We start from the raw sequence: 16,497 nt of genomic DNA on the forward strand, positions 1-16,497 counted from the left end.
GTAGGGATTATTCTGTCTGAAATTTCTCATTTGCCTGATCTGATGGCCTTCTCTCAGTCCTCCTTTGTGGAATTTCCACTGTTGACCACCTTTGCCTCTTCGATGCTCTCTCCTTTCTGTGTTTCTGTGTATTCATCTTGTGTCTGTCTGACCCTTCTTCCTGAGGCTTCTATGCAAGTTTATTATTATTATTATTATTATTATTCCATGCTCTGACTGTGCATATATCCCCAGGCTCTGTCCTCTCCCCTCCTCTCCTTTCCTCTCTCTTTCCCTTTCCCCTTCAGAAAGCTCCAGAATTGTGTGTGTGTGTGTGTGTGTGTGTGTGTGTGTGTGTGTATGTGTTTACATCTACTCTAGCCTCTAAGTTTCCCTCCTGAGTTCCCTGTAGGTACATAATTCCAACAACCTATTGAACATTTCAGACTAGGTGCCCAGTAAGTGTCTCAGACTCACCAAGTCCAAAGCAGAACTAATTATCTTTCCCAAAAAGACCTGTCCTGCTCTGTGTACCGTTTCTGTTGAGGACTGGACTCTTTCATCACCCCAGTTTGCAGCTGTGTCATTCTCCCTACCCTTCCCTCTGTGTCACCTCAAATATAGTTACCTCCTAGCCATTTTTTCTATGACTACATCTCTCCCATGAGTTCCCTTCTCTCTACTCACATGACCGCCACTTAGTTCAAGACTTCATCACCTCTCCTGTGGACTATAACAATAGCTTCCTAATTGGGTGTCTCAAATCTTTCTTCACTCTAACCTATCTGCCACACAGCTGGCAAAGTGAGCTTCCTAAAGTACAAGTCTAAACATGTCTTGTTGTGCAGTCATTTCAGTCATGTCCAACTCTTCATGACTCCTTTTTGGGGTTTTCTTGACAGAGGTACTGGAGTGGTTTGCCATTTTCTTCTCCAGCTCATTTCATAGATGAGAAAACTGAGGTAAATAGGGTTAAGTGACTTGCCCATGGTCACACAGCTAGTAAACATCTGAGGCCAAATTTGAACTCATAAAAATGAGTCTTCCTGACTCGAGGGCCAGCTCTCTATCCACTACACTACCTAACTGCCTCCTGTCCCTTGCTTAGTAAAATCAAATAGCTCTGTATTGCCTCTGACATCAGATTCCTTAGTAAAACTTTTAAACCCCTCACAACTTTCCCCCAACCCACCTTTATATCTTTATTGTGCATTATTCTTCTTGGACATTAAAGTCTAGAAAAACTGGCCATATTTCTTCATCTCTCATCACCATGCATTTATACTCTGTTTCTCCCACATGTCTGGAATATGCTCCTTCCTCACTTATGGCAGCCTCTTAAATCCCAGGTTTCCATCAAAACTCTCTTCCAATATCCTTTTGTACAAGATCTTTCCTGGTCTTCCAGCTAATAGTGACCTTCCCCTCTCTCCCCATTGTATTTATTTTGGATCCATTTTGCATATGTATGGATATATATGTGTAGATATATGTAGACATAGAGACATATATGGTCTTCTCTAGTAGATTGTAAGTTTCTTGAGGAGAGGGACCATTTCATTTTTTGTCTTTGTAGCCCCAGCATCTGGCACATAATAGGGGCTTTCTAAATGTTTGTTGCTTGACTAGATTCACATTTATTGGCAAGGCTCTTAAATGGAGACATAGAACTGTATAGAACCCAGGGGAAAATCATACAGACTTTTTTATTGCCTACAGGGCAATGGAATGAAATTAAGCATTTTTAACTTCTATTATTAAAAAGTGGAGGAATGGGGATAGGAGGAGATAGAATGGAGAAACCTCGCTACAATAGCACTTTCCTCCTGAACACCTCTCATAGTGAAAGAAGGTGGATAAAGAGGGTGGCAGCGTGCCTGGCAATTCAGATAGTTACGGTTCAGGTAGTCAGGATTCAGGTAGGCATGGAGTTTCTGTCTCCCTACTAGTGCAAAGAAGGATCACATTGTAAGGAAACCTGGTCATGGGATTAGTTGACACCAGGTAATTGAAGGAATTGGTGATTTGTCTTAAACCATTGGAGGATGATGCATATTTTTTTAGATTTGGAAAGAATCCCTGAAAATAGAGGCTATGCATTTATTCAAAATCAGACTACTATTCTTCCCTACTCTCTCCCATAAAATAATACGCAATATTTTATTCACTTCACTGTGTTTCCTAAGGTGCAAGAAAAGATAATTATCAAAGAATTTTCTCAACTTTCTCAAGCAGCTTATAGTGCTGTTACAGTTGCAACTAATACATAAATTTGTCGATAGAATTTTTCAGACTAGTCTTAGGAGCAATCTTGCTTCTAGAAAAAATGCACACGCCAACTCAAAATATTTATGGAACTTCATAATCATATTCATGTTCTTTTCTTTTTTTCTTTTTTAGTTAATGAAATATTTTGAAGATTCAAAGAAAATAAGACTGTGGATATATTTCTATATCAGAAGGCTTTAACATTTTTATATTCCCATTTATATCTCTGTGCCACAAGGCAACAGGAGAATAGTTCTTTGTTTCTTTAAATTATGATGTTTCCTTTTCCTTAAGATTCTTTTTTCAAAAAGTCAAAAAGGACAAAACAAAAGTCCGTGCCTTTTTGTCTTAAAACTCGACTTAAACTTTGAGAAAATCACTTGTCTGAGGTAGTTTTTTTTTTTAATTAAGTAAATGTACGTGAATATATTCTGGTTTTATATTATCTGCATTTCCCAATGTATCCTTCCCAGTTCCTAGAGAAAGCCATCCCTGCTAATAAAGAACAAAAATAAGGGGAGAAATAGTTCAAAAAAGCCTGATATTACACACTGTCTTCCTCTACCATACCCCTCTCTTGCAGAGAAGCTGGAGGGAGTGGGTCAACCCTGGAGTAGAGGGGAAAGAGGGAGGACCTTCTCTTATCTCTTCTTGGGTACCAGGTTTGATCATTATTATATCACAGATTTCTGTTGTTTTGTTGTTGTTCTTTCCCTTTCCATCACCACAGTCATTGTGCATATTGTTTTCTTGGTACTGCTTACTTCACTCTGAATCAGTTTATATAAATATTTCCATTATTCTTTGTATTCATCATAGTCAACATTTCTTTTTGCACAGTGATAGAGGTGATTTTTCAAAGCTCTCTGATAATTTTGATTGCAGAGGGTAAGATTGCTGGCATGAATGACCTTAAAGGGTGCTTTGAATTTAGGTGAATGTTACATTTTTTTAGAGGTGGGTTAAACCACATGATATACTTCTGTCTTAATGGTTGCATTGGTGCAGAATCTCATTTTTTAATGAATTTTTCTTCTAAATTCTAAGCAAATTGTTTTCTTTGAAGCCAAACAAGATTACTTATAATAGTAAAGGATTTAGTAAGTGTGGAGTTTTTTTTAAAAAATAGATTAGTATCTATTTAGTACCTATCACTTACCTAGTATTAACCTAAAAGTTCTGACTTCCCTCTTAGTTCTAAGGAAACACTTTTTGGCTCCATCATCCTGAGATTATCTTCAAGGACCTTTATCTAACCTCAGATAAGAAATGAGTAACGCATATCCAGGTGTTACTCCTCTAAAATAAAGCAAGTTCAGATAAATACTGTAGGCACAATAGAATATAGTATACTAGCTTACACCATCCAAAGACATGCTTTAAAACTCAATCTTAAGCCAGAAACTCATTTTCTTTAAAATTTTTTCAAATAATTCACTTTTATAATCATCCTGGTATCAATATGGAAAAAAGTCATGCACTGATAGTTGTAGAAAGTTATTAGTAACCAGATAAACACTTGTAATTTGTGACATTGAACTCTTTTATTTAGAATGGTAAAGTATTAATGACATTGGAATTAGAAAATAAAAATGTATTATGTGTACACAAATGCTAAAGATAATAAATGAGTACAGAACCCCCCCAAAAAGAAAGTTATTACATATACTTCTTTTTTAAAAAACATTTAATCTTGTTTTTATTAAAATATGAGAATTTACTCCCCTGTATTTATCAGTAATTATGCCTCTATGTTTTGGCCATGTTTTATTCTAGAGCAGAAGGAATTGGTTCAATTTTTATTCATGTAAAACTTTCCATGACCAATCCCCAGAAATCCAAATCCCATTTTCTTTCTGATTGACCGAAGAAGAAGGTAGCTTCCCTGGAAATCTTAAATACTTGGGCCAATCAGAAAATGAGTCCTGGGCAGGCCCAAGGAAGTTTCACTGAACCCCAAGGAACTGCCACCTGGATGGACATAGCTACTCCTTTCCCACCCATACCATAGAGGTTGTAGCCTGGGTGTACTGTTCTAAAAAATAAGGTACAGGCACCTGCCTTAGTGCTCCAAGACACATGCATACATCTTAGGTCACCAGGGAAGCAGTGCCATGGCACCCAAAAAGCTCTCCCTCCCATTCCTGGTACCGACACTCCAGGTCTCACAGAGAGGGACATTTAGGAGGTAGCTGCCAGTAAACCAGTCTCCAAAACAAGAAGACTCTTAAGACAACAAGGAGGAAAAGAGAGAACCGGGGAGACATCCTACTAAGTTATCATAGTATAAAGTCTCTGAAACACCAGATTTTTAGCTTTTCAAGGCTGAATTTTGGGCAGGCAGGAGCATAGTTCCTACACTGCAGCATAGCATTGTTCTGATATTTATTCTCAGGTGTTCTCTCTCATCTGCTTTTTTGTGGAAACAAGTTAATAATGTTAGGTGGGATATACTAGATTTTGAAGAAGAGGCAAAGGGTAAAGATGGGTATAAAAGAATAGCAACTAAGAAATGGCAGGCCTAGAAGTAAATAAGTTCATGTGCTGAGGATGGTATAGTTTATCATGTAAGATGAGAACAAAGTGCTCAGGCTACAAGTCAAAAGAAAAAAAGAGGTGTCCATTTAAATTGCTTTGGAAGACTTCAGCAATTACTTTATCTGCTGACCAGACTGCTGAGAGGAGAACCTATGAAATTATAAATTACAGAGGACTATCATTAACATTCTCAGTCATGCAGAAAACAAGTTTTAATAGAGATGCCCTGTAAATGGCTATTGGTACCATTTTCTAACCTTTAGAACTATGTACCCAAGTCTTCCAGTATCCAGGTTAATGAAAGCAAGCAGCATGTCATCTCCTGAAAGTTCATTGTTTCATCTTTATGTCCACAATACCCACTCACGTCTAGACAGACAAGCTGAATTATGGGGTCACATCCTTATATTCACTCAGGCAGCAGCTGAGGAAGCTTGTAGGAGCAAAGATTCAAACTATTGCAAATTGGGAAGTTAGTGATATGACAGGCACGTCATAACATTTCTACTGGGGGTTGGACCTCCATTCCTGTCTAGGGAGGAGTTCAAAGAAGAGAGAGAAACTAGAGATAAAATAAGGGACAATAAGCAATAGAAGGCTGGGACGTTTTTACAACTCCCTTGAATACTGACTATTTAGTAGGGACCCTAGATTTCACCAAGAGATCCCTGTCTCTGCCATTTATCTCTTAGGTTCCAAGCTCTCTTGGATTCCTGATTCTCAGGCAGCAGACCCTGGCTGCTGCTTCAGTGTGGAACAGAATCATCTCGGATTTGCCTTCTTGATCCCAACCTAAGGAATCACATACATGATGCAATGCTACCAATATTTCTTTGGATGATGGGAATTACATTCCCATTACTCCAGGTCTATGCTTTGCAACTAATCAAGATGGCCTGGGTTCAGATCTCATCTCTAATCCTTCCTACTGTGTGACTCTGGACAAGTCACTTAAACATTCAGCGCCTCACCTTCATTATTACAATAATCATATTACCTTCCTGCAAGATGGTTGTGAAGAAAATACCTTACACCACTATCTGTCTATATCTGTATAGATATTAGATATAGATAGTTATCATATGAAGTTATTTTGGCATGACTTGATATTAAGGATCCCATGTTATCTCCTTTTCTAAATTGTCCCAAAGCATCTGATTAACAAATTGTTCTAAAATTTTCCATTGGTAAATATCAATATGACAGTACTTCTTACAACCCACATTTTCACCATCTTTAAAAATAATAATGGTTTTTGCCCTTCTCTAGTTTGCTGGTATAGTTAGCTGTGTAACCCTGGGCAAATCATTTAACTTATATGAACCTCAGTTTCCTCATCTTTAAAATGGGGGTAACAATTGTACCCACCTCATAAGGTTGTTAGGAGGATCAAATTAGGTAAGAATGAAAACCCTTTTGAGCTACTTAGATGTGAGCTTTCATTTTCCTTTGGAATGTCTGGCTGTGGAATTCTCATTTTCCTGTAGATTTTCTTAAAGTCCAGGCTTCATGCTGTCCAGTCATTCACTTTTTTTTTATACTACCAACTCCCAGTTACTTTCTCCTAAGGCTGTTCTACATCTCCATCTAATTTTTTCAGCATTGGTTCGGATTTTCAAGAGGGGCTGCTGTTTCTCTTGTTGCTTTCTTTATCATGTGGAAAATGAAATTGTTATCAGCTCTTCTCTCTCCCTTATTCTCCCTCTTTCCCTTTCTCTTTCTCTTTCCCTCTCCCTCTCCTTCTCCCTCTCTCCCCCCTTTGTCTTTCTCTGCTTTTGTCTCTCTTTGTCTCTTTTTTTCCTCACTCTTTTTTTCTGTCTCTCTGAGAATACCTTATTTTATCCATGAAACTAAAGCTTCAGTCTTGATTGTCTTCTAGTCATTGTAAACTTAATATGGCTCACCAGCAAACATATATTTCATAAAACATACCAAAAGAAATGGGAAGGACTTTAATTTCATTACATTTACCTTCATTAAAATTGCATCTTCCTTCACCTTCCCATGTCCCATTCTGCCTAATTCTTCTTTAAATTTGTTTTGATAAAAATTAAAATTGCGGTAAAAGTTGCCTGCAGTAGAGTCTTTTAAATTACACAGTAAGTTGAACACAGCTATAATTCGGGTTACGATCAACCCAGAAGAAGTCAAGATGTATGATGTTTCTCTTCAGCCAGATATCACAGATGCAGAGTCTCACATTAGGGGGTTGATTAACATCAAACATGAAATAGTCAACAAAGAATTCTCTTTTGCTTTCAAAGTCTTTTTTTCTTCAAATGAGCCATTACCTTTGTAAGGAAAATAGTCATCATGTAGTCAGTAATTTCTATTGCATCTCTATCATGTGTAGGGAACTACATTGGATGCCTTGGTAAAGTAGAAGGTAAGGTCCAACTATGCACAGAAGTGATAGTTAAATGGAAATAGAAGAAATACCAATACTATAATGAAAACCTATGTACTAACTAGTGCATCTGTGCAGAGATAAATATGGACAGATATTTTTCACTGAAGAAAACAAGACTACCATGACCCTTTTCTGCTAGATTGACTGTTTATGACTAGAAAATAGGAGAGGTTTCTTTGTTAGTAAAATGGAAAATTGCAATACATTTGGTACCTTGTTTGAAAGATAGAAACAATCATATATGAGAATGTCTCTATAATCTCTTTCTCCATATGCCCCCTGAGTTCTCTTGAGGACAAATATGACCAGTCTGGAGGTTCTCTCCTTCATGCTTACTCCTGCCTTTTTTTTTTTTCCCTTTGAAGGTTTGTGACCTAAGTAAAGTTAATGGCTCATCCTAAGTCATATAATTTTTGGGTTTTTGCAAAAAGTAGATATTTAAATGAAATATTATAGTTTCATATCAGGATCATTTTAGTTCTCATTCTTATGTATTTGTATATTTAATGTTTATTTTTGCTGATGGTTACTGTTTGTAATAACTTTTAAGTCATTAGGAAATTCTGATAAATAGGGAATGTGGTGTAGTGGAAAGACTACTGAATTTGGATTCAGAAGACCTGGGATGAAGTCATCACACTTCCACTAATTAGTTCGGAGACCTTGGGCAAATCACTTAACCTCTTGGGCCTTCAGTTTCTTCATTGTTAAGATAAGCATAATAACACCTAGTTGGACAACCTCAGAATTGCTAAAACACTTTTTAAATCTTAAAGTTCTAAATGCGAGCTGTTATTATTACTATTTACTTAAAAAATTTTAAAGGAACTTGTAATATATTGTATAAGGTTTTGTTTTTCGTAAATTCTCATTTTGGTTGAAGGAATCTGACAATTTTCTTTGCACTAATTGAAAATTAGTAATAAAGTCATCACACAAAAATGAAAAAAAAAATAACCAATAGCAAGGACAGTTCATAAGGATATAAATCCACACAAGCAATTTAAATATTATTTTAGATGTTTATCTTGTATATTTTATTTATTCGGTGTTCGTATAAAAGAAGAACTTTTGTATCTTGAATACAGTGGGCTTGTAGTTTACTCTGAAGGACCTTTGAACCTGGACCGTAAGGCAGAAGATATGTCTGAGCTGTTTAGACCCTTCCACACTTTGCTAAGAAAAATAAGGCAAGTAGTAATTGACTCCTCTTTCCTCAACTTATAATTTTTCCCCTGCAGTGAGAATGTGTGAAATGATAGACTAAATCAAAGAGGGTACAAAAATGGCTTATGCTTACAATTTCTTCATCATTTCCTTTTTCTTTTTTCTTCACATATGCCATTTCATGAACCCAGCTGTTACTTCCAACTGTCTATCTTAAGTTTGGCATTTTCAAATTTTCTTTTATGTTGTTATTAGCATTTTATTTGCCTTTTTCTTCTGTTCAAATATTAAGTTGCATGATTATCCTTGTTTTTATAAAGGGAATAAAGAAATTAGTTTCAGAAATAAATTTTCACTTTTCTGTGAATTGCATAACTATTTTATTCCAGTAATACCTTTCAGATTTCAACTTATTACTCTTACATACTTTGTTAACAAAAAAGAGAGGTACATTATAGCATTTTAAAAATAAATTATTAATTTCCTTAAGGGCAGTGTTTATGTGTAGGAAAAAAGTATACTATTTCATTTATCAACTATATGTTATTTTATATTTTTCCACAGCCTAAGAATGCTATATTTTATTCTTGTGAATAAACAACTCTAACTTACCTTCCGATCTTTGTTAATGACCTACATATATTTTACATTGATCTATAATTAAGAGTCAAGATTTTTAATTTGCTTGTAAGTTACTTAACCAATGCTAAGATCAGTCACTGTTTTATGTTGCTTGCACTAGCAATTTTGCATCATAGAAGCTATAATAGCTTCTATTCTGAGATTTACTGTTATTTACTTGATAGCTTTTACTTTACAAATGAACCTTCTTTATGTTATGTACTTAATTGATCTCTTTTCCTTCTATTTCTAATGTTTGCTATCCACCAAACCTAGAAATTAAACTAATTTCTCCCTTGAATTTGATTTTCTGGGAAGTATTCCATGTGCATTAAAAAGGGGTCCATGAACCTCTTTATTGCTTTAAAAACATATGCTAGATTCTTTACTAGTAAAACTGAAACAGTCATTTGATTATCTAAATGTTTAAAAGTTGACATTTGAATTGTTTATTCCATAGTTTGCTTACAACCAGTGTTAGTTGACTTTTGCTCTGTTTTCCCCTTTTAATTGTTGCCACTGTACTTTTCATTAAATTTAATTATGGGATTATATAGATATTTAGATTGTCTTAAACTTTCAGTTTTGCCTTGATGGTTTCAGTGATATAATTAGCATGAAATTTATCTTTGAGTCCATAGTTATATTATTTCACTGTACAGTTCCTGAATCTTTTCTTGAGCTTCCAGATCATTAAAATTGATATTGTTTATTTTAGTATAAGCTTCTAACATTTTGCTAGTACAATGCTTACAGCACTATGTACATGTACAGTCTAATAGGAACCATTTAATAATGAAGGCCATCTGCTGACATTGTTTAGTGCAGTAGCAGCTTGACTAGAGAAACACTTATTTTGAAAAAACTTTCTTTTACAAAGCTTACCATGTCATTATTTTGGGATAATCTAAATACAGCCAGATTTCTTATCCATTTAAGCTAGTAACTGATCATTTTAGTGCCTTACCTTTGCTTCTTTCATGGAAAGAAAACCCAAATTAACAAATCAAATTAGTCCCAGTTATTTAATAGCCAGTTATACACAATGGAGAAAATGATGATTTTTTTTTTAGCCATAGAAACAGAGCACCTAATTACAAATAGTGATAATAGTGATAATGACAGTTGCCACAGAATCTCTGAGTGGGGAGGAATTTTAAAGGCCATCCTGTACCTGAACATGACATGCCTGAAAAGTCATCTTTTCACCTTTGTCTGGAGACTACTAATGAGGAGGGAAGTCTCTGCCTACCAAGTCAGTTCATTCAATTTGTTAGATCACTCTCCTAGGGGGGAAAAAAGCTATTTACTCTTATTTCTTCTTCCTCTTCTCCCCTCACTCATTCTTCAGCTTTTTACAGTCTGGTTTCTGATGTCACCACTCAACTGCAGTTGCTCTTTCCAGTTATCATTAACCCCCAAATTGGATGGCATTTTCTTAATCCTCATCATTCTTTACTACTTTGTAATATTTGAAATTGGTGACTGCCTTCTCCTGTACTTTCATCTCTCCTGGGGATTCTTTCTTGGTTTTACTTCTACCTGTCTGATTGCTCTTTTTTAGTCTCCTTTGTTAGATCATTATCTGTTATCTTGCCTCCTAACTATAGACGCACCCTGAGGCTCTTTTCCCTTTATACACTATGAGGGTTAAGTGATTTGCCCAGGGTCACACAGCTAGTGTCAAGTGTCTGAGGTCAAATTTGAACTCAGGTCCTCCTGAATCCAAGACTGGTGCTTTATCCACTGCTCCACCTAGCTGCCCCACACACTTAATTCTAAGTGACCTCATTAGCTGTCATAGGTTCAGTTATCATCTCTGTACAGATAACTCTCAAATCTAGCCCTAAGTTTCCTTCTGAGCTCTGGTCCCCCGTCACCTACCTTATTGGACATTTTGAACTGGATGTCTCTTCAATGGGCTTCTCAAACTCAGCAGGTTCAATAAAGAACTTATTGTCTTTCTCCACCCCAACCAAAAAAACCCACTTCAACCCATTTTTTGAACTTTACTCTTTCTACCAAGGATTCCATCATCTTTCTAGTCATGCATTTTCACAACCATGTAATCATTCTCAAATCCTGATTCCTCCTCACCCTACAGATCTACTCAGTTTGCTAGTCTTGCCATTTCTATCTCCCCAACATCTCATCTATCCATCATAGCCCATAAAAGCAGTAGCAAGTACCAAATTATGTATGCAGGGTGGGGACTAGACCCATTATAATGCTCCTGACTGGCCCAGCATTCTTACCAAACTTGGCCCACAATAGCTCTACCCATATAGATAGGGACTGAACCTGTGGTGTCATTGGCATCAGGAATTTACTTTTACTTTTAGTCATTTATGCACTTTTCAGTTTTTAGTAGGAGCATTCCCTGAGCTTGAGAAATTGGCTTTTAAAAAATTAAGAATTTAAGAAGCAACTTTGATATGGGGGTGGGGGGAGCACTGGAGTTGTACTCAGAAGACTTTACTTTGCTTTTTCTGTGAACTTGGCCAGGTGTGCCTCTTTGGACTGTACCCATCCTCTAATTCCCGAATCCACAAAGATCACAGAGAAGACCAAATTTCTCTTAGCACCAAAGGCAGAATTGTCACTTGGGCAAGTTTCTAGCTTTGTTTTCCCTTCTCTCCTTAACTTCATGCTTCAGCTTTTCCTTAGCATCTTCTCTATCAGGCAAGGAACTTTCAACAAAATCTACTTCACAGCTAGCATAGTAATGTTGCCAGCATCATCTTGTCAGTTCCTTTTCCTAGGTCATTCTGTGAAGCATCCTTCAGTAGCAGTCTTTGACATGTAGCTTCCAGTCCAACAATCATTTTATACAAGAAGAGCTGTGGTAACAATTTTACTGATAAGGAAATCTTACTGGAAAAGAAACTTTCTGCAAGGACATCCAGTCAGAGCAATGTTACAATGAAACAATGGGTGGATACAATGTCTTCCTCTTTTATTTTGAGCTAGGCAAACTTCTGGCTTTCTCTGTGGCTTTGAGACCTTAATAGATGACTGATTTCACACCTATTTAAATCTTTGAACAGAGTTAGCAACTCAGCCTGGAATGGCTGCCACTTACTCTTGACTTTTGACAGACATTTACTTTGACTTTTGAAGGAACTAAAAAAAGTGTCATGATGCATTCAAATTAATTAATAGAAATAGTTATTAAGTAACCATAGTTGTTTTTATTGATGTTTAATGCCATTTCTATTAAAACTTTTTTGATAATAAAAAAGAGAGATATAGGGAAAAGTCCCTTAGAATGTTAGGTGGAACCCCAGAAGATTTTTAGGGAAGATATGAACAAAGATTGCAACCTTCATTAGCAAGTATATCCATGATGATGAAACCACAGATCTTGCAAAACACTGACATAACAGCAGGTCACCCACCCAGTCACCAGAGATTATCACTGTCCTCAGCAGATGTAACAAATTTGTTTTCCCTTCTCTCCTTAACCCTGGGCTTCAGCCACCAAAGCCTGCAGTTTTAAATAGAAGCATTACTGTGATCCTGAAAATAAGCTGAGGTTTGGAACAAGGTTCCAGGCAATTGGCCAGAGGATCCCTGTATTCCCAGCTCCAGTTCAGTATCTCACAACATAAATTGCATTTTCATGAGTTTAGAGCTTAGCCCCTTAGCCTGAAGAGATACCTCTTCTCCCATCTCCAGGTCAACCTGGTAATTTTCCATTAAATTCATTTGAAAAGTTGCAGTATAAAGAAATATGAGGGTTTGGGTCACAAACTACAAAAAATATGTCCCATGCTATCCTAGACAATTATTCTGGAAATAACCATGTTCCTTCTTTTCTTTGAATACATTACTTATACTTTGTTGTAACTTTCCATTTCTCATCCACTAATTCACATATATCATATCCTTAAACTAAACTCATCTTTAAAAAACCTTCTTAGTTTGTTTCTACCCTAAATTAATCTTTCCTTGACTTTTTTCCTTGACTTTTAATCAGTTTCACACTTTAACTTTCAGTTTTTAAAAAGGGCATCCTTAGCTTAAGAAATGAACTTTCTTTTTTTTTAAGTGAGGCAATTGGGGTTAAATGACTTGCCCAGGGTCACACAGCTAGTAAGTGTCAAGTGTCTGAGGCCGGATTTGAACTCAGGTACTCCTGAATCCAGGGCTGGTGCTTTATCCACTGCACCACCTAGCTGCCCCAAGAAATGAACTTTTAAAAAATTAACTTGAGGAAACTTTGGTGTGGCAAAACAAACACTGGATTTGTAGATATAGGACCTGAATTCACTGTGACTTTGAAACTGGGTGTGGCATTTCTCCTTTCTGGGCCTCAGTTTAATCATCTATAAAATGAAGAGTTAGACTGAATTGTCTCTTGGTTTTTTTCCTTTTAAAAAATATATTTTTTGTTGTTACATTTTGAGTTCCAAGCTGTCTCCTTCCCTCCCCCACCCCAATCCACAATATAGAAAACCAACATTTGATACAGATATTTTTGTGAAATCATACAATACACACTTCATAGATCATTTTTTCCTCTGGAGGTGGATAGCATCTGTTTTCATAAGTCCTTTGTAGTTGATTTGAATATTCATATTACTCAGAATAGCTTAGTCATGAACAATATTGCTGTTACTGTATACAAAGTTCTCATGGTTCTGCTAGTTTCACCCTTCTTTATTTCATGCAAGTCTTTTCCCATGTTTTTCTAAAATCAACCTGTTCATCATTTCTTATAGCATAGTAGTATTCCATTAGTTTTGTCTTACTATAAATTTTCTGTTCTACAAAATAATAGTGATAATATTTGTTGATATGTACCTGGTGTAACTCTAATTTGAAGGAGGGTATATCTGCTGAGGTCAGTAATAATCTCTGGTGACTGGGTGACCTGTTATAATGTCAGTGTTTTGATAGCTCTGTGGTATCATCAATGCCGATATACTCTTCAATGAATGTTGTAATCCTTGTTCATATCTTCCTAAAAATATTTTGGGGTTCTACTTTCAATATTCTGAGACTTTCCTCTAGATTTCTCTTTTTATTATTAAAAAGTTTTAGTAGAAATAATATTAAGCATCAACACAAACAACTGTTTGCTTAATAAATATTTCTATTAATTAATTTTAATGCACAAATGCACCATGAAACTTTTTTAGTTCCTTCAAGTAACTTTTGGGATTCTTTGTTCTCTTGATATTGCATTGGAAATGCATACTGTCCAAAAGTTATTCCTTACCTTTTCATATGATCATTTCATTTTCTCTAATCACATACCTCTCTGATTACATATATTATCCTACTTCTTTTGTAGTTTTTCATAGGTATTCTTTGACTATTCACACTCCCACCATATACCTCTACATAGCCCTTCTAATGATCTTCAGCTACAATTTTTTATTGTGTTATTTTGTGACGTGTAGCTATATGATATCACCACATTGCCTTTGCTAGTATTTTTTTAAAGTAATAAATATTTTTATTTATAGTTTTGGGTTCCAAATTTTATCCCTCCTTCCCTCCCTCCCCTCCCCAATCAGATATAGATTATACATGTACAATTATGTAAAACATTACTATATTAGTAATTTTGTATAAGAAAACTTGAATAAAAGAAAAAAATTAAAGAAAGTGAAAAATAGCATGCTTCAGTCTGTGTTCCATAAATATCAGTTCTTTCTTTGGAGGTGGATAGTATGTTTCATCATTGGCCCTTTGGGATTGTCTTGGATCATTGCATTGTTGAGAATAGTTAAGTCATTCACATTTCTTCATCAAACAATATTGCTGTCTCTGTGCACAACATTCTCTTGGGTCTGCTCACTTCACCATACATCAGTTCATACAAGTCTTTCCAAGCCTTGATGAATTGTCCTGCTTGTCATCTCTTATAGCACAATAATATTCTATCACCATCATATACCAGAACTTGTTTAGCCATTCCCCAATTGATGGGCATTACCTTGATTTCTAATTCTTAGCCACCACAAAAAAGAGCTGCTATAAATATTTTTGTACAAATAGGTCTTTTTCTCTTTTGGGGGCTAGTATTTTATTGAAATTTTTTCATCAATATTCAGTAGAAAAATTGGTTTATAGTTTTTGCTCCCCCTGGTTTAGGTACCAAAACCATATTTCTGCCACAGAAGAATTTTGGTAGGACTTCTTTGTCTATTTTTTCAAATAGTTTATAATAATATTGGAATTAATTTGTTCTTTAAATGTTTAGTAGAATTCACTTGTAAAATCCATCTGGTCCTGGGGATTTTTCTTAGGGAGTTCACTGATGGCTTGTTCAATTACTTTTTCTAATGTAGAATTATTTAAATATACTATTTCCTCTTCTGTTAATCTGGGCAGTTTCTATTTTTCTCTCTTTATAAAATATATGGGCAGCTTTCCTTTATAATTTCGTGAAATGTGATATTTAGACTCTTTTTTATCATGGATTCCATGTATTCCAATAATCCTTTTTTTTTTTTTTTTTTTTTTTTTTTGCGGGGCAATGGGGGTTAAGCGACTTGCCCAGGGTCACACAGCTAGTGTCAAGTGTCTGAGGCAGGATTTGAACTCAGGTATTCCTGAATCCAAGGCCAGTGCTTTATCCACTACGCCACCTAGCTGCCCCCATAGTCCAATAATTCTTAAATTATCTCTCCTCAGTATATTTCTAGGTCAGTTGTTTTTCCAATGAGATATTTCACATTTTCTTCTTTTTTTTGTTTCTTTGACTTTGTTTTCTTGTTTCTTAATGTTCCATTTTACCAATTCTAATTTTTTTTAGGAATTATTTTCTTCAATGAGGGTCTGTACTTCATTTTCCATTTGATCAATTCTGCTTTTGGGGGGGGGGGATAAGGGTTAAGTGACTTGGCCAGGGTCACACAGCTAGTAAGTGTCAAGTGTCTGAGGCTAGATTTGAACTCAGGTCCTCCTGAATCCAGGGCCAGTGCTTTATTCACTGCACCACCTAGCTGCCTCCTCATTTCTGCTTTTTTAGGAATTATTTTCTTCAGTGTTTTTTTGTCCCTCTTTTACTAAACTCTCTTTAAAGAATTTTCTTCCATTGCTCTCATTTCTTTCCCCAGTTTTTCCTCTACTGACTTTATTTGATTTTTAAATCACTTTTTGCTTTATTTTTATCTTTCTTTAGCTCCTCTAGGAATTCCTGTTGGGTTTATGTCCAATCTGCATTTTTCTTTGAGGCTTTGTTTATAGGGCTGTTTTTAAAAAAATATTGTCTTCTTCTAACTCTTTGTTTTGAACTTTCCTGTTATCTTAGTAGTTTTTTATGTTTAAGTTCTCTTTGTTGTTGTTGTTCATTTTTCCAGGCTATTTCTTGACTTTGAATTTTATGTTTGAGTTGGGCTCTGCTCATCTCTGGAGGAAAGGAGGTAGGAGTCATTGTCAGGTTTTTTCATCCTGCTGTTTTCACAGCTTGTTCTCAAGGTCTATAAATTTTTGGTATATTCAACATGTTGTGATCTGAGGAGAGTTGGGGTCACTATTCTCTAGGTTTGAGTTCTGGT

General features: G+C 35.8%; 1 protein-coding gene across 6 annotated transcripts in view; it reads left to right on the top strand.

Moving 5' to 3' along the window:
- ZFYVE28 (zinc finger FYVE-type containing 28) overlaps positions 1-16,497 on the top strand; it is a 191,581-nt gene that overhangs the window by 78,175 nt on the left and 96,909 nt on the right. For 5 of the 6 annotated variants that reach the window (XR_006353600.1, XR_006353601.1, XM_043971653.1 and 2 more), the window contains exon 7: positions 8,284-8,385. The exons of the other annotated variant lie outside the window; for it this stretch is intronic. Coding sequence is in view for 3 of the 5 variants with exons in the window: in XM_043971653.1 (XP_043827588.1) it covers positions 8,284-8,385 (102 nt within the window). In the remaining 2 variants the exon portion in view is untranslated. The remainder of the gene's footprint in view (positions 1-8,283; positions 8,386-16,497) is intronic. 6 annotated transcript variants of the gene reach the window in all.

Source organism: Dromiciops gliroides, chromosome 6 (assembly GCF_019393635.1).
Source record: "Dromiciops gliroides isolate mDroGli1 chromosome 6, mDroGli1.pri, whole genome shotgun sequence".
NCBI lineage: Eukaryota > Metazoa > Chordata > Mammalia > Microbiotheria > Microbiotheriidae > Dromiciops > Dromiciops gliroides.